General features: G+C 51.9%; 1 protein-coding gene and 1 pseudogene across 4 annotated transcripts in view; both read left to right on the top strand.

Moving 5' to 3' along the window:
• CD177 (CD177 molecule) overlaps window positions 1-19,257 on the top strand; it is a 99,881-nt gene extending 80,624 nt beyond the window's left edge. For 2 of the 4 annotated variants that reach the window (XM_074314226.1, XM_074314227.1), the window contains exons 2-9: window positions 11,162-11,302; window positions 11,574-11,759; window positions 12,453-12,569; window positions 12,873-12,989; window positions 17,221-17,361; window positions 18,073-18,258; window positions 18,396-18,521; window positions 18,780-19,257. In XM_074314226.1, coding sequence (XP_074170327.1) covers window positions 11,162-11,302; window positions 11,574-11,759; window positions 12,453-12,569; window positions 12,873-12,989; window positions 17,221-17,361; window positions 18,073-18,258; window positions 18,396-18,521; window positions 18,780-19,030 — 1,265 coding nt within the window. In that variant the 3' untranslated portion in view covers window positions 19,031-19,257. Of the gene's footprint in view, window positions 1-10,582; window positions 10,667-10,923; window positions 11,086-11,161; window positions 11,303-11,573; window positions 11,760-12,452; window positions 12,570-12,872; window positions 12,990-17,220; window positions 17,362-18,072; window positions 18,259-18,395; window positions 18,522-18,779 lie in introns of those variants that run through there. The other 2 variants (XM_019756625.2, XM_019756624.2) reach the window with 2 other exon arrangements.
• Window positions 19,258-21,197: 1,940 nt separating this feature from the next.
• Window positions 21,198-21,409, top strand: LOC109460820 (small ribosomal subunit protein uS14; annotated as a pseudogene).
• Window positions 21,410-23,349: the final 1,940 nt, after the last annotated feature.

Genomic DNA, 23,349 nt, shown 5'->3' with positions numbered 1-23,349 from the left:
AAGTAGCGTGAGCCCCCTGTTTGTGCGGGAGCCCTGACTGCTAAGTAGAAGCCTCCTTGGTCAGAGGGCACCTTCACCATCCAGGTCATGGTGATGCCCATAGACCTTTGGCAGCAGCTCCGTGCAGATTCTGCTATCACCCAAGCTCGATCGGAGACGTGCACTGGGCCAGTGAAGGAAGGGTCTGAGATGGTGAATTTCTCTCCAGATTAGCCCCACCAGCCTCCATGCAGATCTGTGGGTGTCCCGCCCTCCCCTCCCATAGAGGAACGCCAGTCCTAGGAGAAAAGACGATGTCTTTATTCATCACACACACATGGCCACTGCCTGAATGTTCACTCTCCCACAGCACAGGTTCAACTGCTCCCAGGCCCTTCCATATGTTGTTATCAGGTCACAAGGTGTGTGGGTTGTGCGTGGATGAGAATTCATGGAGAAGATGGGAAATAACTCAGTGTTTGGTTATAAGGTCAGAGGGAGGTTTGGGTTTAGAGGGTCAGCAGGGACTAAGAATCAAGGGGAAATGGATTCAGCAGGGAGGGCACCCCACACCAAAGTGCTAGGGAGAGCCCAGCGTCACCACCCAAGCCAAGTAGGGGGTAGGGGCAGCTCCAGCTCTCTCTGGGATGGGAGGCTTATATTCTGCATAATGAGGTGCTAGTCGGACACCATATATTCTTTTAACTGAAAAGCCCTATGTTCTAGACAAAAATAATCCAGAGCCTCCTGTGTACTGAGCACTTCCTACATGCTGGTGGTCAGGATGCTTGCACGGATTAGCCCATTTAAGCCTCCCAAGCAGCTTCCTCATCTGGGTTCCCTCCTTTCCTACAGCGACCACCCCTCCCCCAAAACAGGTGGTGTTATCCTCCCGCTCCCCTTTTTCAAGATGGGAAACAGAGGCAGAGGACTCCTGAAGCAGCTTGCCCACTGTCCCACCACTAGAATTAGCAGAGCTGGGCTCCTTGGGGTGAGTGATGGGGAAGACGGTGGTTGTTGACCATCCTCAGCTGCCTTGGTCTCTGAGGCCCTTAGGAGACCCGTTAGAAAACCAGGATCCGAGAGCTTCTCTGAAGGTCGCCACGTAACCAGCAGGGCTGTGTCCCATGCTGCAGAATCTGCTCTGCTGACCACGTGGCACCAGCACCTCATGTAAGCCTCTCTGCAGCCCACGAGGGAGGCCCGCTCATTCCCCCCCTGGCAGACCACATCCAGCTCCTGCTGTCCTCCCAGCCAGGACCCCACTCTCCCCACCCCCATCTTCCCCATCTTGGTCAGTGGCAGCTCCTTTCTTGCAATCGCTCAAGTTGAGAACATTGCGGTCATTCTTAACAATTCTCTCTGTCTTACAGCCCGTGTTGCACCCATCAGGAAATCCTGGTGGCTTAAGCTGCAAAATACCTCCAGAACCAGCCCACTCCTCACCACCAGGCTCCGAGACTCCCTGCGCTCTCAGCTGCTTCCTCCTGAGTCCCTGGGGCCCCCGCACCCCTGCTCCTGCCTCCACCGACTCTATTCTCCACCCAGCAGCCACAGGATCCTCATAAACAGTCAATCGATTCATGTCAGTCCTCTGCCCACGAGACTCCAACAGGTCTCCATCCCTCTCCGAATAAGATCCACAGTCCTTACAATGGCCTCAAAGGCCCTCTGTGATCTGGCCGCCCCCGCTGTCTGCCGCATGTCCTGCTCTCCTTTGACCACACTGCTGGCGCCACACAGACAACCTGTGGCTCTTCCTTGAGCACAGGGCAGGCACCCGCCGCCCCGGGGCCTTAGCCTCTGCTCCCCTGCTACTGATGGTCACGACCATCACCACCTCCCTGAATGTGGTCCAAAAGGCTCAGAGATGGAGAGCCTTCAACAGTGGCTCAGTGGCAGAGCGCAGACAGGAGCCCGCGTCTCTGACTCGGAGCCGAGGCTTTTAACTGCTGTGCTCTCCTGACCGTGCGGACCCACCACTCTCACCGGGACCACTGCCCAGGTCCTCAGGGGCGCGGTCGAAGCCATTCACGTTCCTGCCCTTTGGTTCTCCTTCATGGACTCCTGCCAGGGCCTGGTTTGGCAATCTGTGCTGTTGCACCCAGTCTACTCCCAGCCCCATGCCTGTCAGGGCTGTCTGTCACCCCGGAATGCCCTTCTCTCTGCGTGACATCTTGTTGTACCCCAGCTTCTGACTCCCGGCCTTGCTGATGCTCAGGTATAGGTTGGTGCAAAAGTAATTGTGGTGTAAAAGGTTAAAAATAGTTGCCAAAACCGTAATTACTTATGCACCTAATTGCTAAATTGCTGCAATGAACTGAGGCAGGGAAGGCAGACACATCCTCCAAGATCTGCCTCCAGTGTTGAAAGCGAACAGAATAGGGTTATGTATTAGGAATATTCATTTGTGGTGTAGTCGCTGTGTTTTGTGGGCCTGCGTGTGGTTTGTGTAGCACATGTGCATGGTGTGTGGGTGAAGCGGGTGTGTGGTATGTGTGTGTGAGTATGTGGTGTGTGGCACGTGTATATGTTTGTATGATATATGCAGTGTGTGCATGTGCGGTGTGTGATGTACTGGTATGTGTGTAAGATGTATGTGGTATGTTTGTTGTGCAGGTGTGGCATGATATATGTTCTGTGTGTTTGTGTTTTGTGTGTTTGTGGTGTATCGTCTGCTATGTGTGGTTTATGTGGTGTATGTGGTATGAGAGGTGTGGTGGGTGGTCTGTATGTTGTGTGCTCTGTGTTTTGTGTGGTTTGCGGTGTGTGTGGTGCATGAGATTTTGGTGTGTGTCAGGTGTATTGAAGAATGTGTGGTGTGTATGTGGCATGGTGAGTATGTTTGTGTCTGCTGTGTGTATTGTGTGCTGTGTGCCTGTGCGGTATGGTTTGAGGCGTGGGTTACATCTGATTTGTTTCTGAAATTCTGTCTGGAGGATGAATATTTTCTAGTCCCAGAGATGAGGGCCAGACAATTAAACAGCATCGATCAAAAGGAGAGACTCACACCGTCCCTCCGTGCTCAGCCCTTCTGTCGCCCCCCACCCTCAGGAGAAAGGCTTTGAGCTACTTGACCTGCACTAGGCCCCCCACCTCCCTCTCCACTCCCACACCGATGTCCAGTCCCAAGGTCACTTCCTGCCTCCTGGCCTTGCACTGCTGTTCCTCTGTCTTGCTTGCCCACACACACCTTGTCTACCCGGAAAACTTGTCATCCCCCCACCCAGCTGCACCCGTCCTCTTGATGGGCCCTTCTCAGGCAGAGCTGAGGAACCCTTCTGGAAATCAGCAGGCTTATTCCCAGCTCCAGGCCTGTGCACATGCTGCTTCCTCTGCCTGTCAACGTCCTTTTCCTCTTCTACTAATAAACTGCAGCTTACCTTTAAGACATGGCCCTCAGGTCACCTCCTCTGTGAAGCCCTCCTTGATGCCCCAGTCAGGACATCATATCTTCCTCCTCCGAGCTCCCCCAGACCCCTGCACCACAGCCCTGTGACCATCTGCATCTGTGATGACTCCCCTCCCCATCCTGGAGGCCCTTTAGGGCAGGGATGGGGTCTGAGTCCGCTGGGATCTCCACAGGAGACCTTGGAATCCTGCACAAACACATTTCCCATCCTGAGCCAGCACTTGTGCTGCCTGAAGCTGGAAATCTTGGTGCCCGTGATGTCCAGGCCCTGTCCTCAGGCTCCCAGTCTAGCCCGAGAGTTCTGAGCACACAGAGGAATGTGCTGAATTCACTCAACGTTCTCCTTGAAGCTTTAAGGACTGGGTGCCATGGGCAGATGAGGAAACTGAGGCTGGGACAGGGATGGCTCTCTCACAGTCTCCTGGGTCCCCAGTTCCATGTGCCACAGAGGTGCTTCTCATTGAGACACTCTAGGCCACTTTCCATCTGTCTGGTGTTCCTGTCGGGCTGGGTTTATGTCGGTAGGTGGGGACCCTCCTATGTCTCCACCTGGCTGTCACTTTCACCGTCTCACCTGAAGCACCGTTGATTTTCTTCTGATCATCTTTGGCGTGGTCGAGGGGAGGAGGGAGACCCAGGGCTACCCAGTTCAGGAGTGTAAAGAAATAGAATTGAAAGGAATGAGTCAGTCCCAGCATGAAAACCAGTGGATGTCTCTGCACTCATTTCTGCCCCTAATGGATTAAGCAGAATGCAAAGCCACCAGCCCTCTGTGCTGCTCTGACCTTCCTCCCTGCTCCTCTACTCACTTCCCACCCTCATTGGTGGCCCTAACTTAGTTGGTCAGTCCCGGCATCATTTAAAACACCCACCAGAGGGTTCCTGTCCCTCCTGTCTGTCCCCTGGACCACACACCCTCTTTCCCCTTCAGCTGGACACCCCTTACTGGCATCCTGTCATGCAGGGTCGCTGGTCCTGCTCCCCGCACAAGAACGCAGGATATTGTGAGGTCAACAAGGAACAGCAATGGAGCCATGGATAAGGGGTCATACCTCTATAGTCTCGCTGGCTTGGAGAAACAGGAAGCAGACATCCACCAGTACCCCAACAAGGGGCCTTCCTGTACCCCAGTCTCGCTGGTGGCCAGGTGAGACACAGGAAGTAGGATCCACATGATCCGCAATCCGCCATCCACGCTTGCTAACCGCACTTGCTAGCTGTAATCCGCCCTCCGCTTCTCTGCCAACCAACCAAGCAACCAACCCCTTGCTAACTGCAATCCGCGCTTGCTAGCTCCGCCATGGCAGCTATATCAGTGGCCAATGGCTAACTGGTTACAACTGATGGCCAACTAGCCACAGCTGACGGCCATCTACTACCCGAGCCAGCACCTTTCCACGTGAGGCCAAGAGCCTGGAAACTGCTCTCTGGGACTCTGTCCCCACACACCTTCACCCCAAAGAACCTACTGGGAGAATCCCTCACTTTATGCATGCCTGAGTGAGTAATTAACTTCTAAATTACTTGTGGGTGCTGACATCGGTGGGATGTGTGCACCCAGTTTTCTCCAGTAAAGAAAACTTATTTGTATGGCCAAGTCACTCACACTCAGGTACAGGAATTGATTTAACAAATGGAGGGGTCTGTGGTACTTGCTGAAAAGCTGCACCTAATATCTTTCCCTGCCTGTGTACACTCACCAGAGGGACAGAGACAAATGCCTGAACACAAACTGGCTGTGCTGCATGTCATCAGCCCAGCGCTGGTGACACTGGGTAGGTTACCCACTTGCCCGCCCCGCGGGGGACTAATCTGGCACTAAGCCTTCCAAGTCCTTTGACCTGGAGTTTCATTTGGGGAGGGGGGGGGAATTCCTAAAGTACATACAGACAGGGGGAGCTGTGATCTTTGGGAACTGTGAGCTGTGAGTAAAGAGGCTGAGATTCTAGACCAGCCGTGGTCTCACTCTGATCTGAACCACAGACTTCCTGGCTCTTGCCTTCAATAGCCTTCTATGGAAAGTGAGGCGTGGTTTTCAGTCTTTTCACCACAAACAAGAAGACACAGAAAAGGACCAAGCCCACTGCTGGCAGCGCTGGGCCCATCTTCGTGTTAGCAGCCATCTTGCCTAGAAGCCACCAAGGCCACAGATGAAACGACAGTGGTTTGACCTGAGAATGTCACTTGCCTACTCCACCCTTCATCAATAACGTCACTTTGGCAAAAGTCTTTCAAGATAATTTCACTTGAGTCCCTCTTAAATGACAGTCATGTGGAAATGGAATGGACTCACGGGTCACATGCTAGGTGCACGCTTGCCTGTTTAAGAAACTGCCAGAGTGTGTTCCAAAGTGGCTGCATGCTTTTCCATTCCCACCAGCAGTGTGTGCGGGCTCCAGTTTCTCCACCGCTCACTAGAGTCATTCTTTTCAGTGTCAGCCATTCTAAGAGTTCTGTGGTGGTACCTTCTTGTCGTCTGAGTTTGCATTTTTCTAGTGACAAAGGATACTGAGCCTCTTCCCATGTGCTTACTTGCTATCCATGTGCCTCCTAAGTGCCTGTTCAAATCTTTTGCCAATTTCTGATTTTTGTCTTCTTACCAAGTTGTAAGCACTTTGTATATTCTAGTTGCAAGTCCTTTGTTAAATCGATGTTTTGCAACTTTTCCCCCAGAAATATAAGCATATGTCCACACAAAGGCCTATGAAGACACGTGAATGATAACTTTATTTTCAATAGCCCCAAACTGGGAAACAAGGCGTCCAAACTATGGTAACCACACTATGGGACGCTCCTCAACCATAAATAGGAATGAGCTGCTGAGACAGGCAACGATCGGGATTTCAAAGTAATGAGGCTGAGCATGATATTGTCAGGTTCACCCATGTCCTGCCACGTATCCGTACTTCATTGCTCTTTAGGACTGAAGGATCTGTCATTGACTGTCTGCACCACAATGTGTTTATCCTCTCATCCATTGATGGACACGTGGGCTGTTCTCATCTTTGGCGATTGTGAATAGTGCTGCTATGAGCATGTGTCCTTGCATTTGTTTGAATACCGTTTTTCAAGTCTTTGGAATATATATCTAGGAGTGAAAGAAGCCAGACACAAAAAGCCACATAGTACATGGTTCCATTTATATGACATATTCAGAACAAGTAAATCCATAGAGACAGAAAGCAGATTGGTGGTTTCCAGAGCTTAGGGCATGGGGGATGGGGAGCAAACTCTTACTGGATACAGGGCTTTATTTGGGGGGATGAAAATGCTTTGAACTAGATAGAAGGTGGTGGTCGTACCACATTCTGATGTCATTGAATTGTTCACTTTAAAATGACTCGTTTTATGTTACGTGAATTCTACCTCATTAAAGAATAATTAAGCTGAGTAAAAGAAGCCAGACAAAGAAGAGAACATACTCTATGACTCCATTGACATAAAATCTAGAAAATGCAAACTAATCTAGAGTGAGAGAAGATGAGTGGTTTCCTGAGGGTTGGGGGTGGGGATTACAAAGGCACGTGAGAAACTTTTGTGTGAATGGATTCACATGGAGTGAGCGGGCACGTCAACGTCCATCAAATCGTTCACTTTAAATATGTTCATTGTCTGTCACTTACGCCTCAGTCCAGCTGTGATCGAGGCTTGATGTTATGGACTGCCTGTGTGGTCAGCCGAGAATGTCGTCCCCTGTTACTGCTGTTTCCAAGTGACCAGGCCCGGCTGTGTGCCCACAAGAGTGTAGTCATAGTCCCGAGGGCCTTTACTTAGAGCTCACTGTGTGCTGGGCTCTGCAGGCCTGTTAGCTCATTCAATCACCCAAATAAGTCTGTTGAACTCATTTACTCCTCTGCCTGGGACTCCATGTTGAGCTTTGAGGAGGAGAGGAGAGATGAAGTTGGGGAGGAAGGACATCGTAGGTGCAGATCTGCAGGGACTGCGTCCATTAGGTCTGCTGCCTTCCAGCTGGGCTCAGTCAATAGGAGACCAGAGGACAGACAGAGTGAGGCTGGGGGACTAATTCCCCAGCTCCCTCCCTGCAGTGTCACCTGGGCTGGACGGGTGACTCAGCCTGAGAGCAGAGCCTCTGTCAGGCAGCCCTTTCTAAACCTCCGCGCTCCCTCTCCAGATTCTCGTCACGGTAAGGACTTGTCGGCCTTCAGGCCTACGATGATAACAGACCCCATGACATCAGCCTGTGCCTGCCCTCCTTTCTCTACTTACTCACACATGTCAAGTGACTCAAGTAGGGTGAGCCCCCTGTTTGTGCAGGAACTCCTAAGTAGAAGGCTGTGGACGGAAAAGGGGCCACATATTAAACCTGACAAATTCAGGAAACTGAAAATAACCACATAAGATGGCATGAGCACAAAAAAAGAAAATTTCATAACTAAGTGGGCCATGGCGGGAAGTCACATCTTTAGCAAAAAGCTTCCTTCATAAAGTTAATCTGTGCCTTTAAGTCTATTGTCTTTTTGCATCTAAAATGACTTCCTTAAAAGGACAGTAATCCCACCAGAGCAGTAAAGTACAGAATCCCTCATTATTATTCTTGCCCCTTGATTACCATCTCTATGTGAACTATTAGCTGTCCTGTACCCACCTATGTGAAAGAAGTACCTGTGTCTCCAATTTACTTTTAGCCAATCCAAGAGATTTCCCCACTTTTCTTTCTCCCAGCCCCTTAATCTATCACCAGTGGATTTCATGTAACCCTCTTCCTTTGATATTATGTATATAATAAGCTGCAAACCGTCATTTTGGGGACCGTTGTCTCAGTCCGTTGAGATTTTGCTTCCCGGCAATTGTGGTCCATTTGGCTCAAATAAACCCTTATAAGCTTTCTCTTAGGCTGGATGTTTTTTCGTTGGCAGTGTGTTATTTAGTATGGGAAGTTATTACAATGACAGTATAATGAGACTGGAGATGACTTGGAAGCGAATGTCATTGCCATCTTGGTCTTGGCTGGTTCTGGCTGGTTTGTCACATCCTGATTTACTGATTCTTTGCCTTTGTCTCCGGCTGGTGGTTAGTGGTTTTTCTTGGAGGCTCTGCCCCCGTCCTATCTCAAAGTCATTTCCTGAAGGCTGAGAGAGAATAGATCTTGGAACACAGGCCAGCTCTGCAGTAGCCAGATTGCAGACTTGAGGGGTCCTTTCTTCCTCAGCGCCCAGTAGAGTCTCTTCTTTAATTTTAAAAGACCTCCCAGACAAAGATTCCCAGTGGATTCTAAAACAGATCCCTCACAAGAAGCAGAGTGATGTGACTAGGGGGTCCCTCATCCAGTGATGTACCTTCTCTGTCCACAGCTTTGGGGAAGAGAATCTCTACATAAACTCTTCCTCCTCTTCTTCCCCTCCCCCATTCTATTTTCATGGGACTCACACCAAGGACCCAGGCACTCTGACTGCCATTCTCCGTTCTCTCTTTGATCCTCACTACTCTCGTTTTTTCTCACTTCTACTTCTGGTCCCCACATTTATAGTGTACTGGTAAAAACACTATAGATCTTGGGAAAAGCACGACTGGTATACGTCGACCAGCAAAAATAACTCTCCAGATACATCCACAAAAAAAATGGTTTATTCGGGAAAAGGGAAAAGAAACAAAAACCATCACCGCTGTGCGGGAATGCACAGCTCCAACCCGGGGCTCCAGCCGGCTGCCCACGTGAAGAATGACCTCGATTCTAAGATGGCTATTCTATTTATTTGCATCCCTCCCCCGGAAGTCACCACAAAGTCCAACAGGAAGTCAGGACAAGAGAGCCAACAAGGAGCCCGGCTCTACCCACAGTCCCCTCAACTCCATGGTTACACATCACAAGACACCAGTTCACTTTTATCGTATACCATTCAAGGATTCAAGAAAAAAAAAAACCCTCTAGGTACTTCTAAGAAAGGACTTTAACACAAGGAGTTAAGTGCTTATAAAACCACTCAAGGGCTAGAAAAATGAAAGCTAGGGAGTTGACACTGAAAGTCCGGTTTCAAGGTCACACTGCCACAGCCCCCACCCAGAGGTAAGGAAATACCTGGTTCTTCACATAACATTTGTGTCTGCCAGAGCCCATCCATCATCAGTCAACACAGTAGCAGAAATAACAGCCTCCATCTCCCTTGAACCTTCCAAATTTCACACAAGTACATCTCAGTGACAGAATTTAAATCACATCTGAAAAATCATTTGCTAGGAAGTGAAAAAAAAGTAGTATTTAACCTTCCAGTCCCTCTGATATAGGAGGGAACATAGAGATGGAGTACAGGTGCCAAGTGCCAATAGACAATACATGGCCTGTCTGGCTCCAAATCGCAGCTCTGCCACTTGCAGGTGTGTGACTCTGGGTGAGTATCCCCACCTCCAGAAACCCATTTCCTTTTGTGATGAGGACAGAAAAGGGGACACAGGTTAAACCTAACAAGGTCAGGAGACTGAAAATAACCACATAAGATGGCATGAACATAAAAAAAAATTATAACTAAGGTGGGCCACGGCAGGAAGTCACATCTTTAGCCTGAAGCTTCCTTCATAAAGACAATATTCACCTTAAGTGAACCTGTCTGTTGTCTTGTTGAACCTAAGGTGACATCCTTGGAAGGTCAGTAATCCCTTTTTCCAGACCAGAGCAGGGAAACTGCAGACTCCCTCGTTATTATTCTTGTCCTTTGATTACCATCTCTATGAGAACTATTAACTGTCCTGTACCCACCTATGTGAAAGAAGTACCTGTCTCTCCAATTTACTTTTATCCAATCCCAGAGATTTCCCCACTTTGCTTTCTCCCACCTCCTTAACCTACCACCCGTGGGTTTCATGTAACCTTCTTCCTTTGATTCTATGTATAAAATGAGCTGCAAACCGCCATTTTGTGAAGTATTTTCTCAATCTGTTGAGAATTTGCTTCCTGGCAATTGTCAGTTTGGCTCAAATAAACTCTTATAAACTTTCTCTTAGGCTGGATGTTTTTCGTTGACACTTCTATATTTCTACCCCCGCGAGTGAGTGGCCACACAAAGAAGGGGGAAGTAGGAATTAGTAGAGGGTAGAGGTTGGGGTAGAAAAACCATGGGACCAGCCACGACCCACCACACAGTGTCCTCACAGGCAGTTGGGCCATTTCCCCACCTGGGGCCAGAGGATGGCCAGGTTGCTATTTAGAGAGATGAGGAAACTGCCTTCCCAAACTACCCTGATACACGGTGGGGGTGGGGACCCACACAGCTGGGCGCAGGAAGAAATAAGGCTGAGGATCTGGACCCATGGGGGCTAAGGGTCAGTTTTCAACTGCTGAGAGGTCTGGGGGCCCAGACTCCTGGGTCTGAGGGAGGAGGGGCTGGGGGCCCGGACTCCTGGGTCTGAGGGAGGAGGGGCTGGGGGGCTGGACTCCTGGGTCTGAGGGAGGAGGGGCCTGGGCTCCTGGGTCTGAGGAAGGAGGGGCTGGAGGGCTGGGCTCCTGGGTCTGAGAGAAGAGACTCAGGTTTCTCTAAGCTGTTGAGACTCAGAGGGTGGGCCCAGGCCTCCTTTAGCAAGGCCTTCCTCTCCCCACCCCTTTCCTGGGCTGCCTGGGGGGAGGCAAGATACAAAGGGCAGGTTTCCTGGGAGAAAGAGCAGGAGGGAGAGAGTTCTAGCTGCCTTGACCATGATGGTTGTCCTGCTGCCAGCCCTCCTGGGTGTCACCCTCATGCTGCCCCGTGAGTGAAGACCTCAACGTGGGAGGGGATTTGCCCTGGAGGATAGGCTAAGATGGGTTTGGTGTTCCCATCTCAGGAGTGCAGGCCCTGACCTGTCAGTCGGGAACACTGCAGTCTATGAGGAATGCATCAGCACCGCCCTTCGAGTGGACAGCTGGCGAGATTGTCTGTGAGGACAGCTGGGGTTGCCAAGACACGCTGATGGCCATAGAGAATGGTGAGAACCCCCAAGCCTGACTCCCGCCCTGTCCTGTGCAGAAATAAAGCTCCCCCTGCCTAGTCCTACCTGCCTTCTGTGTAGGGACTCAGAAGACCCCCTCCCCTCGTACCAGCAGCTGTCCCCTCCCCAGCAGGAACAACCCCTCAGGTGCCCAGTCGCCTCCTCTCCAGCCTCTCAGCCCAGCCCTGTCCCCCCTACCCGCCCACTCCCAGCCCAGGACCCTGGTGTCCAGATGGTCACTCTGGCCTGCCGCCCTCTCTCGGTCCAGGACCCAATGCGTTCCTGGTGATCATAAAGGGCTGTACCTTGGAAAGAGATCACGACGTCCAGGTCACCCAGCACCGGGCAGGCCCTGGCCTCTCCATCGTCTCCTACACCTACGTGTGCCGGGACAAGGACCTCTGCAATGACCTCTCCACCACTCTCCCTGTCTGGACCCCGTCCTCCTTCGAAGGTGTGCGGGGAGGGGGGCGAAAAAAGGGGCTGAGGCGAGCAGAGAGGGCCTGTTCCCTGAGACTCCCTCCCTCTCACCTGGACAGGCCACACTCCCCAGGACTGCGTCTTCCTCCCAGTGCAGCTTCTTTTGACAGTCCCGGGGCAGCAGTGTGGTCTGCTCTGCTGCAGCTCAACCCCCCACCTCAGGCCCTGGCGATGGCCCCAACCTGGACATGCCCTTTTCCTACACTGTGGGCTTTGGGTCACTTGTGTTTCAGTTGGGGTTTTGGTATTTCCTCTTCCAAAGTGAAATTGGTCTGTAACTCTCCACTGTCCTTGCTGAATCATAAACTGGGTTTGGGGTGGTGTTTTGTGCACCTCTATTCTTTGGGGCATCTTGTCTGCTTTGACTGTGTAGCAGAAGTTGCAGGCAAAATTGGCCCTGGTTCCTCCCAGGACACCCCTTCTTGACTCCATTCCTGGTGTCGCTCCCCAGATCTCATGTTCCTTCCCTCCCTTGCTCTGTCTATAGCCAAATGATTCTAATTTCATACACCCCAGACCTACAAGACAGGAGTCTGAGGAGGGCACATTTGGGGAGACTGAGAATGTTGGTTCTGGGGACCAGCAAAAGTGGGGTGGGTAGAAGGCACTGGATCCGAATGCAGAGACTGCTCAGTCCTCCCTTCCACTCTCACCTCCCCTGTCCCAGAATCCTCCGTGCGATGCCCAGTCTGCTTGTCTACGAAAGGCTGTGAATCTGTAACAGAGCTGACATGCCCTGTCGGGCACACGCAGTGCTACAAGGGGGTCCTCCAGCTCAGGGCAGGTGAGCTGGGACATCAAGCTCCGGGCAGGCCAGCAAGGGCGGGACAGCAACGCCAAGGAGGGTCTGAGGACCAAGATCTAAGGAGGGGGCAAGACCTCCACTCCCCACCCCTTTCCTGGGCTGCCTGGGGGAGGCAAGATATAAAGGGGCAGGTTTCCTGGGAGAAAAGGCAGGAGGGGGGGAGTTCTCTGGGAGGGAGGGTCGCTGAGGCCCAGGACCTGGAGGAAGGTGGGCTTGGCTTCCCAGGATTGGATGGCTCCAGCCTCTCCCTCTGTCCCCCTCTGCCTCACCCTCTTTCCACAGAGGGCATCTACACCAATTTGGAAGTCCAGGGCTGCATGTCCCAAGCAGCCTGCGACCTGCTGAATCAGACTCAGGAAATCGGGCCTCTGTCTGTGAGGGAGAACTGTGATTCTAGTGGTGAGTCCCACACCTGGAAGGCTGCGCCCTGCCCCCTGGCCCCGGCACGTTGGCCCATGGGAAAGTCGGACATCCAGATACATCCCACCAAAGCCAGTACCCAGAAGTGATTTAGAAGTTACTCAATGAGGCATAGGCAAAGTGAGGGATTCTCCCAGTAGGCACTTCAGGGTGAGGGTATCAGTAAGGTGTGTCCAGCTGAAGAGGAGAAAGACGGCACTGGTCCAGAGGACAGATATGAGGGACAGAAACCCACTGGGGGATGTTTTAAATGACGCCACGATTGGCCAACTAAGTTAGGACCACCTGTGAGGGTGGTAAGTGAGCAGAGGAGCAGGCAGGATGGTCAGAGCAGCACAGAGGGCTGGTGACTTTGCATTCTGATGAATCCACTGGGGGCGGAAGTGAGTGCAGGGGCATCCACTGGTTTTCATGCTGGGACTGACTCATTCCTTTCAATTCTATTTCTTTACACTCCTGAACTGGGTAGCCCTGGGTCTCCCACTTCCCCTTGACAACCCCAGTAGACATGCTACATACGAAAGAAGATAAGAGAGAAAATCAAGGATGCTTCAGGTGTGATAGAGAAAGTAAGAGCCAGTCAGTGACACAGGGGGGTCCCCACCTACCAACATAAGCCCAGCCCGACAGGAACACCAGACAGATGGAAAGTGGCCTAGAGTGTCTCAATGAGAAGCACCTCTGTGGCACATGGAACTGGGGACCCAGGAGACTGTGAGAGAGCCATCCCTGGCCCAGCCTCAGTTTCCTCATCTGCCCATGGCACCCAGTCCTTAAAGCTTCAAGGAGAACGTTGAGTGAATTCAGCACATTCCTCTGTGTGCTCAGAACTCTCGGGCTAGACTGGGAGCCTGAGGACAGGGCCTGGACATCACGGGCACCAAGGTTTCCAGCCTCAGGCAGCACAAGGGCTGGCTCAGGATGGGAAATGTGTTTGTGCAGGATTCCAAGGTCTCCCGTGGAGATCCCAGCGGACTCAGACCCCATCCCTGCCCTAAAGGGCCTCCAGGATGGGGAGGGGAGTCATCACAGATGCAGATGGTCACAGGGCTGTGGTGTAGGGGTCTGGGGAGCTCAGAGGAGGAAGATATGATGTCCTGACTGGGGCATCAAGGAGGGCTTCACAGAGGAGGTGACCTGAGGGCCATGTCTTAAAGGTAAGCTGCAGTTTATTAGTAGAAGAGGAAAAGGACGTTGACAGGGAGAGGAAGCAGCATGTGCACAGGCCTGGAGCTGGGAATAAGCCTGCTGATTTCCAGAAGGGTTCCTCAGCTCTGCCTGAGAAGGGCCCATCAAGAGGACGGGTGCAGCTGGGTGGGGGGATGACAAGTTTTCCGGGTAGACAAGGTGTGTGTGGGCAAGCAAGACAGAGCTGTTCCAAGCAGAAGGAACAGCAGTGCAAGGCCAGGAGGCAGGAAGTGACCTTGGGACTGGACGTCGGTGTGGGAGTGGAGAGGGAGGTGGGGGGCCTGGTGCAGGTCAAGTAGCTCAAAGCCTTTCTCCTGAGGGCGGGGGGCGACGGAAGTGCTGAGCACGGAGGGACGGTGTGAGTCCTTTTGATCCGTGCTGTTTAATTGTCTGGCCCTCATCTCTGGGACTAGGAAATATTCATCCTCCAGACAGAATTTCAGTAACAAATCAGATGTAACCCACGCCTCAAACCATACCGCACAGACACACAGCATATAATACACACAGCAGACACAAACACACTCACCATGCCACATACACACCACACATTCTTCAATACACCTGACACACACCACACACACCAAAATCTCATGCACCACACACACCGCAAACCACACAAAACACAGAGCACACAACATACAGACCACCCACCACACACAACACGCAGACCACCCACCACACACAACACGCAGACCACCCACCACACCTCTCATACCACATACACCACATAAACCACACATGACAGACCATACACCACAAACACACAACACACACACACACAGAACATATATCATGCCACACCTGCACAACAAACATACCACATGCATCTTACACACATACCAGTACATCACACACCGCACATGCACACACTGCATATACCATACAAACATATACACGTGCCACACACCCCATCCTCCCACACACACACCACACACCCGCTTCACCCACACACCATACACATGTGCTACACAAACCACACACAGGCCCACAAAACACAGCGACTACACCACAAATGAATATTCCTAATACATAACCCTATTCTGTTCGCTTTCAACACTGGAGGCAGATCTTGGAGGACGTGTCTGCCTTCCCTGCCTCAGTTCATTGCAGCAATTTAGCAATTAGGTGCATAAGTAATTACGGTTTTGGCAACTATTTTTAACCTTTGACACCACAATTACTTTTGCACCAACCTATGCCTGAGCATCAGCAAGGCCGGGAGTCGGAAGCTGGGGTACAACAAGATGTCACGCAGAGAGAAGGGCATTCCGGGGTGACAGACAGCCCTGACAGGCATGGGGCTGGGAGTAGACTGGGTGCACAGCACAGATCGCCAAACCAGGCCCTCGCAGGAGTCCATGAAGGAGAACCAAAGGGCAGGAACGTGAGTGCCTTCGACTGTGCCCCTGAGGACCTGGGCAGTGGTCCCGGTGAGAGTGGTGGGTCCGCACGGTCAGGAGAGCACAGCAGTTAAAAGCCTCGGCTCCGAGTCAGAGACGCGGGCTCCTGTCTGCGCTCTGCCACTGAGCCACTGTTGAAGGCTCTCCATCTCTGAGCCTTTTGGACCACATTCAGGGAGGTGGTGATGGTCGCGACCATCAGTAGCAGGGGAGCAGAGGCTAAGGCCCCGGGGCGGCGGGTGCCTGCCCTGTGCTCAAGGAAGAGCCACAGGTTGTCTGTGTGGCGCCAGCAGTGTGGTCAAAGGAGAGCAGGACATGTGGCAGACAGAGGGGGCGGCCAGATCACAGAGGGCCTTTGAGGCCATTGTAATATTCGGAGAGGGATGGAGACCTGTTGGAGTCTTGTGAGCAGAGGAGTGACATGAATCGATTGACCGTTTATGAGGATCCTGTGGCTGCCGGGTGGAGAATAGAGTCGGGGGAGGCAGGAGCAGGGGTGCGGGGGCCCCAGGGACTCAGGAGGAAGCAGCTGAAAGCGCAGGGAGTCTCGGAGCCTGGGGGTGAGGAGTGGGCTGGTTCTGGAGGTATTTTGCAGCTTAAGCCACCAGGATTTCCTGATGGGTGCAACACGGGCTGTAAGACAGAGAATTGTTAAGAATGACCGCAATGTTCTCAACTTGAGCAATTGCAAGAAAGGAGCTGCCACTGACCAAGATGGGGAAGATGGGGGTGGGGAGAGTGGGGTCGTGGCTGGGAGGACAGCAGGAGCTGGATGTGGTCTGCCAGGGGGGAATGAGCGGGCCTCCTTCGTGGGCTGCAGAGAGGCTTACATGAGGTGCTGGTGCCACGTGGTCAGCAGAGGAGATTCTGCAGCATGGGACACAGCCCTGCTGGTCACGCGGCGACCTTCAGAGAAGCTCTGGGATCCTGGTTTTCTAACGGGTCTCCTGAGGGCCTCAGAGACCAAGGCAGCTGAGGATGGTCAACAACCACCGTCTTCCCCATCACTCACCCCAAGGAGCCCAGCTCTGCTAATTCTAGTGGTGGGACAGTGGGCAAGCTGCTTCAGGAGTCCTCTGTCTGTTTCCCATCTTGAAAAAGGGGAGCGGGAGGATAACACCACCTATTTTGGGGGAGGGGTGGTCGCTGTAGGAAATGAGGGAACTGAGGTGAGGAAGCTGCTTGGGAGGCTTAAATGGGCTAATCCGTGCAAGCAATCCTGACCGCCAGCATGTAGGAAGTGCTCAGTACACAGTAGGCGCTGGACTATTTTTGTCTGGAACATAGGGCTTTTCAGTTAAAAGAATATGTGGTGTCCGACTAGCACCTCATTATGCAGATGAGGACTTTGAGACCCAGTGAGGGAAACAGATGGGCTCCGCTGAGGACGAACCTCCGGCTCCCCCACATCCCTGCAGCTGTGGGAACAGAAGCAGGAGAGAATGGGGGTTGGACTCAGACTTCAAAGGTCCCTCGTAAGCCTGAGATTGAGTGACTCTGTGTCCAGGTCACCTGGAGTGTGACTCAAGAACGTGATCAGCCCCTCAACATGGGACCTGGAGGGACAGTGATGGTTGCTTCCCTGGCTTACACAGACCCTATTCATTTCTTCTCCTCAGCTTTTCTGACCTGTCAACAGGGGACCATATTTACGACTCAGCGAAACCTGACTCACAAAGCCATCCAATGGAACGCATTGAACAACGTCAGGTGTAATTTTCAGGAGATGTGTCAGGAGACACTTCTGCTCATAGATGTAGGTGCGTGGGCTGTGCAAATTGGCCGGACCCCTGAGCAGAGTCCCGGGGCCCCTGCCCTGGATGGTGTCCCCTGAATTTCCCGCCTGGTGTCCCCCATGCCTGGAGTTCTAACTCCAACTTCTTCTGTCTGCACCTTGGTTTCCCCTTCGGAAAACGGGGTGAGGTGCTAGCAGAAACCCTACCTTGTTTGCTGGGTGGTCATGAGGACATAATCGATAATCCATGCAAAGAGCTGAGAACAGAGCTGGCACAGAATGACCTCAGGGTCTTCATTCAAGGCTCATTGGGCACCTGCTGTGTGCCAGGCTCTGTAGATCCCATGGCATCTGCCTTCCTGCAGCTCTATGCGCCAGTGGGAAAAGAGGAAACAACAAATAAGAAAGAGCAAGATCTGGGCAGAAAGACGTAAGCAATGGAGAGAAACTCCTCAGGAAAGGAGGGAGGGAGAGTCAAGTGAAGTTTGCAAATGGAAACCCAGAGGTCAAGGAGGATCTCCTGAGAAGGTGACAATTGGGCAAGATCTGAGGTGGCAGAGCTGGGGGAGGACCCTGGCGCAGGCCCCACCCAGTCCTTGCCCCACCTGCCAGGACCTGTGCTGTTGTTCTCAGGGGCCCTGCCTCCCCCTGTGCTTGTGAGCATCCCAGAATCACAGGCTGCAGCCCCCTCGGAGCCTCCGCTTCCCCAGCCTGTGCTTTTGCTCTCATCCCTCAGGACCCCAATCATTGATAGTGGGGAACAAAGGCTGCACCAGGGACAGGACCTGGGATTCCCAGACCGTGACCATCCACTCGGCGCCCCCCGGAGTACTCGTTGCCTCCTATGCCCATTTCTGCTCTTCCAGTGGCTGCAACAATGCCAGCAGTAGCAGTGTCCTGTTGGACTCCCTCCTTCATCCAGGTATGGCAGCCCAGACAGCTGGGGGGACCAGGGCCACGAGGAGAGGCTGGACACAGAGACTCAGAGACTCGGGCTCAAGGAGGGTGGCTGCAGCTGGGAGCAGGGCTGTGCACCCCAACCTTCTCTCTGCCCCCCAGCGGCCCCTGCCCCGGGAGACCTGCAGTGTCCTGCCTGCGTGGGACTCCATGGATCCTGTACTAGAACTGTCACATGCCCTAATGGCACCAGTCATTGTTACAGTGGTTCCATTCTACTCCTAGGGCGTAAGTGCTGAGGGCAGGTTCCTAGGATGAAGGGGATGGGGGCCTGGATTCACTGGCCCTGAGGTGGGATGGTGGTTGAGGCTCTGACTTATAGGCTTGGGGAGCTGGGGACCCAAATTCCTTGGTCTGAGGGCGGAGGGGCCTAAGAGCCTGATCTCCTGGTCTCATGGGGGAGAGGATGGGTGTGGAAACCCTGGGTCTTAGGAATTGAAGTGTGCTCCAGTTTGAGTCCTGTCTGATTTTGTCTTCGCCCTTTAGGTAAGCTGAGCTACACATTTGACATTCAGGGCTGCGTGGCCCAACCTTCCAGCTCCTTGCTGAACCACACCCTCAATATTGGGGACTTGTATGCATTGGAGGTCACTGGGAAGAAAGATAAGGCTCCCAATAGACAGAAATCTGGAGCTGCCTCTACCCCCTACCTGGTCTGGGTGGTGACGCTGGGGCTCTCCCTAGCCCTTTGGTGTGGGGTGCCCTCCCTGCTGAATCCATTTCCCCTTGATTCTTAGTCCCTGCTGACCCTTTAAACCCAAACCTCCCTCTGACCTTATAACCAAACACTGAGTTATTTCCCATCTTCTCCATGAATTCTCATCCACGCACAACCCACACACCTTGTGACCTGATAACAACATATGGAAGGGCCTGGGAGCAGTTGAACCTGCGCTGTGGGAGAGTGAACATTCAAGCAGTGGCCACGTGTGTGTGATGAATAAAGACATCGTCTTTTCTCCTAGGACTGGCGTTCCTCTATGGGAGGGGAGGGCGGGACACCCACAGATCTGCATGGAGGCGGGTGGGGCTAATCTGGAGAGAAATTCACCATCTCAGACCCATCCTTCACTGGCCCAGTGCACGTCTCCGATCGAGCTTGGATGGTAGCAGAATCTGCACGGAGCTGCAGCCAAAGGTCTATGGGCATCACCATGACCTGGGTGGTGAAGGTGTCCTCTGACCAAGGAGGCTTCTACTTAGCAGTCAGGGCTCCCGCACAAACAGGGGGCTCACGCTACTTGAGTCACTGACATAAGGGTCTGAGTGAGTAAGTAGAGAAAGGAGGGCAGGCACAGGTTCCTGAGGCTGATGTCATGGGGTCTGTTATCATCATAGGCCTGAAGGCCGACAAGTCCTTACCGTGACGAGAATCTGGAGAGGGAGCGCGGAGGTTTAGAAAGGGCTGCCTGACAGGGGCTCTGCTCTCAGGCTGAGTCACCCGTCCAGCCCAGGTGACACTGCAGGGAGGGAGCTGGGAAATTAGTCCCCCAGCCTCACTCTGTCCGTCTTCTGTCTCCCATTGACTGAGCCCAGCTGGAAGGCAGCAGATATGATTGACGCAGGCCCCGTAAATCTCACCCACAGCACAGAGCAGGGGGAAGAGGGGAGAGAGGGAATCTGGGAAAGGAAAGCGTGGCCAGCTTGTCCTCCCATTTCCTCTTCACATCCATCCTTTTTCTCTGTCCCGATGGGAATCAGTCTCCCATGTAGAAGACACACACAATCCCATCTGCTACTCCATCCTAGTAACGTGGTGGTAATGACAGTGCAGCCATACTCCCAGTGTCAGGGGGCCAGTTCTTCTCGTACACAGTGTGTGTGGGGGGGTGCATACAGCAAAGCTGCGAAGGTCCTGTCAGTGCAGCTCGTGCCAGTCAGAGCTGCCTTCTTCTGTCACCTGTTCCACATTCTCTCACCACCTGCCCACACCTGCTGTGGACAATTGTTGTGTGACGCAAGTCTTTGTTCTTTTGGGACGTGAGTGTCTGATGGTTTTGACTCTTGAGTTTCTGTAGTTTCCCACTGAACAGGGCCACTGGCCAATGAGATAAGATGTACCCCCAAAAATCTCCTGGCTTCCAAACCTCGTCCTCCTCCACCGAGGTGCGTGGCCTCCCTCTAGTGGTCACGTTCCTTCTGGTGATCAGCAGAGGGACCTGTTCTCTGCCTGTTTCAGCTGCAGCTGGAGCACAAAATGGCCAGGGCGCAGTCATGGCTTCCACGCGAGTACGATGTGATGGGATTCCTCACGCACACTCACGTAAACCTGGTCGGCACTCTCTCTCCTCTGTAAACAGATCACGGGGTAGCAGCATGAGCCCGTAGGTGTGGGTGGAGGCAGGGGCTAGAAGAGCAGGCGCGGTGGGCGTCCGAGCCCCCTCATGGGGCGTTCACCCGAGCCCTCCATTCCTGCTCGAACCTGATCCCATGCACACCTGTTTCATGGATGATGGATGCTGCTGTACGTGCCCAATGTCACGCTTGGTGGCTCAGACAGCGCCCAGTGTGTGATACGCAGTTTCGATCACAATGCTGTTGGTGTCTTGAAGTCACAATTTCCGACTTTACTGGGACCCAGTGGTGATACTTCAGGAGCTGTTTTCCAAATGGAGGATAGTTTTCTGCAGAAGAGACACACCTTTGCTCTAAAACCCTGAAGTTTTGCACTGTTATTATCCTATTATCTCTTTGTCACAGAAACTTTCAGTGACATTGGGTCTGTTGTGTCTTATGGCCTGAGGCTCAGACAGCTGGGTGTCTAGCCTGAACCTTCAACAGGGCCCTTTCTTGCTCTAGGATCCACTCAAAACCGGCCCTCTTATGGATTCCCTCAGAAATGCTCAAGAGCAGAGTATCAAAATGTGCTGCAGCCTTTTACCTCGTTGCATCCGAGAGAGCAAGATGGGTCACCGGCAGCTCTACTGGAGCCATCCAAGAAAATTCAGTCAGGGTTCTCGTTCTTGCCGTGTCTGCTCAAACCTGCACGGTGTGATCTGAAAGTACGGCCTCAATATGTGTCACCAGTGTTTCCATCAGTTCGCGAAGGATATAAGGTTCATTAAATTGGACTAAATGAACTTCCATGAATGAATGGAAGAATGCTGCAGAAACAATGCCAGCTCTTTGTACATAAAATTTAAAAAGACTTCAATTACTAGTGTTTTAATATAAATGTCATTGTCATGTGATTATAGAAACCTCTCTAAAATTTACTATGATCTTTTCAGGAAATTCATCTTCAAAATTTGTGGCTCATTTCCCCCCAGTTACATAAAAGTATTCATGCCGAGGAAAAAATGTACTACATTTCCCCTCCAAAAAAATCTTGAGAGACCTAAGTCTTTTCTGAAGTTGTAGCAAATTGTCTCTCAGTTTAGAAGGAATAGTGGCACATGCCCCAGAACTATAAGATTTACATCAGTGCGGTGGGTGCTGGATACTGCAGTTTCTCTCCCAACCTCTGACATGGTCTTATTCCTGAATCATCAAGGATGCTTGCTACATCTTGTTCACTGAGTCTGATTAAATAACATAAATTCATCAATGAAATGTGATGTTCTGTAGAAAATCAGATCAAGATCCCTGTGGATCGCATTGTAGGAGAGAGCAGGAGAGGACCAAGCCACAAGGCCAGAAAGTGAAGGTATACTCTTGTCCCTGAAATATGAACATAAATGATTATCTCTGCCAAGAGATACAGGAAAATGAAGTGTTTGATCTGTTGCTGTATATTCAAGGTCTATAAGAAACCACATTTAGAACTGCAGCTGCAATTGTCATTTGCCACTTACATTTGCTGTAACCTGTCATGATTCTCCAGACCCTTCTGCTTTTGCAGTAACCAAACAAGCACAGTAAATGGAGACACAGCAACAACCTAGACCCTCCATCTTCCAATCTTTGGTGTTGACACTAATCTCAGAAATTTCTCCAGGGAATTACTTTTTCCGATTTACTATCTTGGTGGGGGTAGGGATGGTATCAGAAGTATCAGTTGGCCTTTCCTACCATAATAGCCCTCACTCCATGAGTCAGGGAACCTATGTAATAGGAACTAATTCCTACCCTATCTCCCCGAAAATAAGACCTAGCTGGACAATCAGCTCTAATGTGTCTTTTGGAGCAAAGATTAATATAAGACCCGGTATTATATTATATTATATTATTATACAGACCTCGGCTTATAGTAAAATAAGACCGGGTCTTATATTAATTTTTGCTCCAAAAGACGCATTAGAGCTGACTGTCTGGCTAGGTCTTATTTTCGGGGAGACACGGGATTACACATTCTGTGATGACTTAAACACCAAGACGATGATTCTGTGGGCCCATGGAGCCCACTGGGAAAGGGACCTGCCCAAAAGTCCATCTAAGCCCTGACCTGGTTCATGGTGGGATCAGCCCCCATCCAGAGGCACCAGCCAACTAACCCCACAAGCTCTGTGTGTTTATTTCCCTTTAAAGCGGCGCCCAACTCCTGCAGATCAATGGCCCCTGCTCTCTCTGGTTTTGGGGAAGATTCACTGTCTACACCTGTGGTTACGCTGCAGGGTCCTTCTCAAATGGACGCAGCCTCCCCCCTCATTCATGGTGCTCCAGGTCTATGAGCTGGCTTAGTCTGGGAACTGGGTAAAGTCATCTATTCTTGTCATGGCGACCCAAGTCCTAATGCTTCCCATCAGAGCCTGAAAATTTCCATCAGTATCAAGCAGCTCCTTAGTAGGTTTCCCAGGGAACTCACTTTTAGGGACCTCTTGGTCATTTAGCTTCACCACAGATCCCTACGTGTCAAAACACTCTGGTGACCTTTTAGTTCTGTGGCTATTGCAGTGCTTGGGGCCACTTTGCCTCTGCATACCCAGTGTCACCGCTTGGCCACTCCAGGACCCTCTTTTCCCAGCAGTTCCCACAAGCATCTTCTGCCTCAGAGGTGAGCCACCACAGAGCTCTTGGTGTCCCCTTCCTGGGAATACGGTAAGGAGATGACTGAAGAGGCTGTACATTGACAGACTCATTCCAGCTTTCCCATGTCCCCAAACTTGGGACTCTATTT

This window comes from Rhinolophus sinicus, linkage group LG11 (genome assembly GCF_036562045.2).
Source record: "Rhinolophus sinicus isolate RSC01 linkage group LG11, ASM3656204v1, whole genome shotgun sequence".
Lineage (NCBI taxonomy): Eukaryota > Metazoa > Chordata > Mammalia > Chiroptera > Rhinolophidae > Rhinolophus > Rhinolophus sinicus.
Note: the sequence above shows the minus strand (reverse complement) of the source record. Positions and strands in the feature narration are given on the sequence as shown.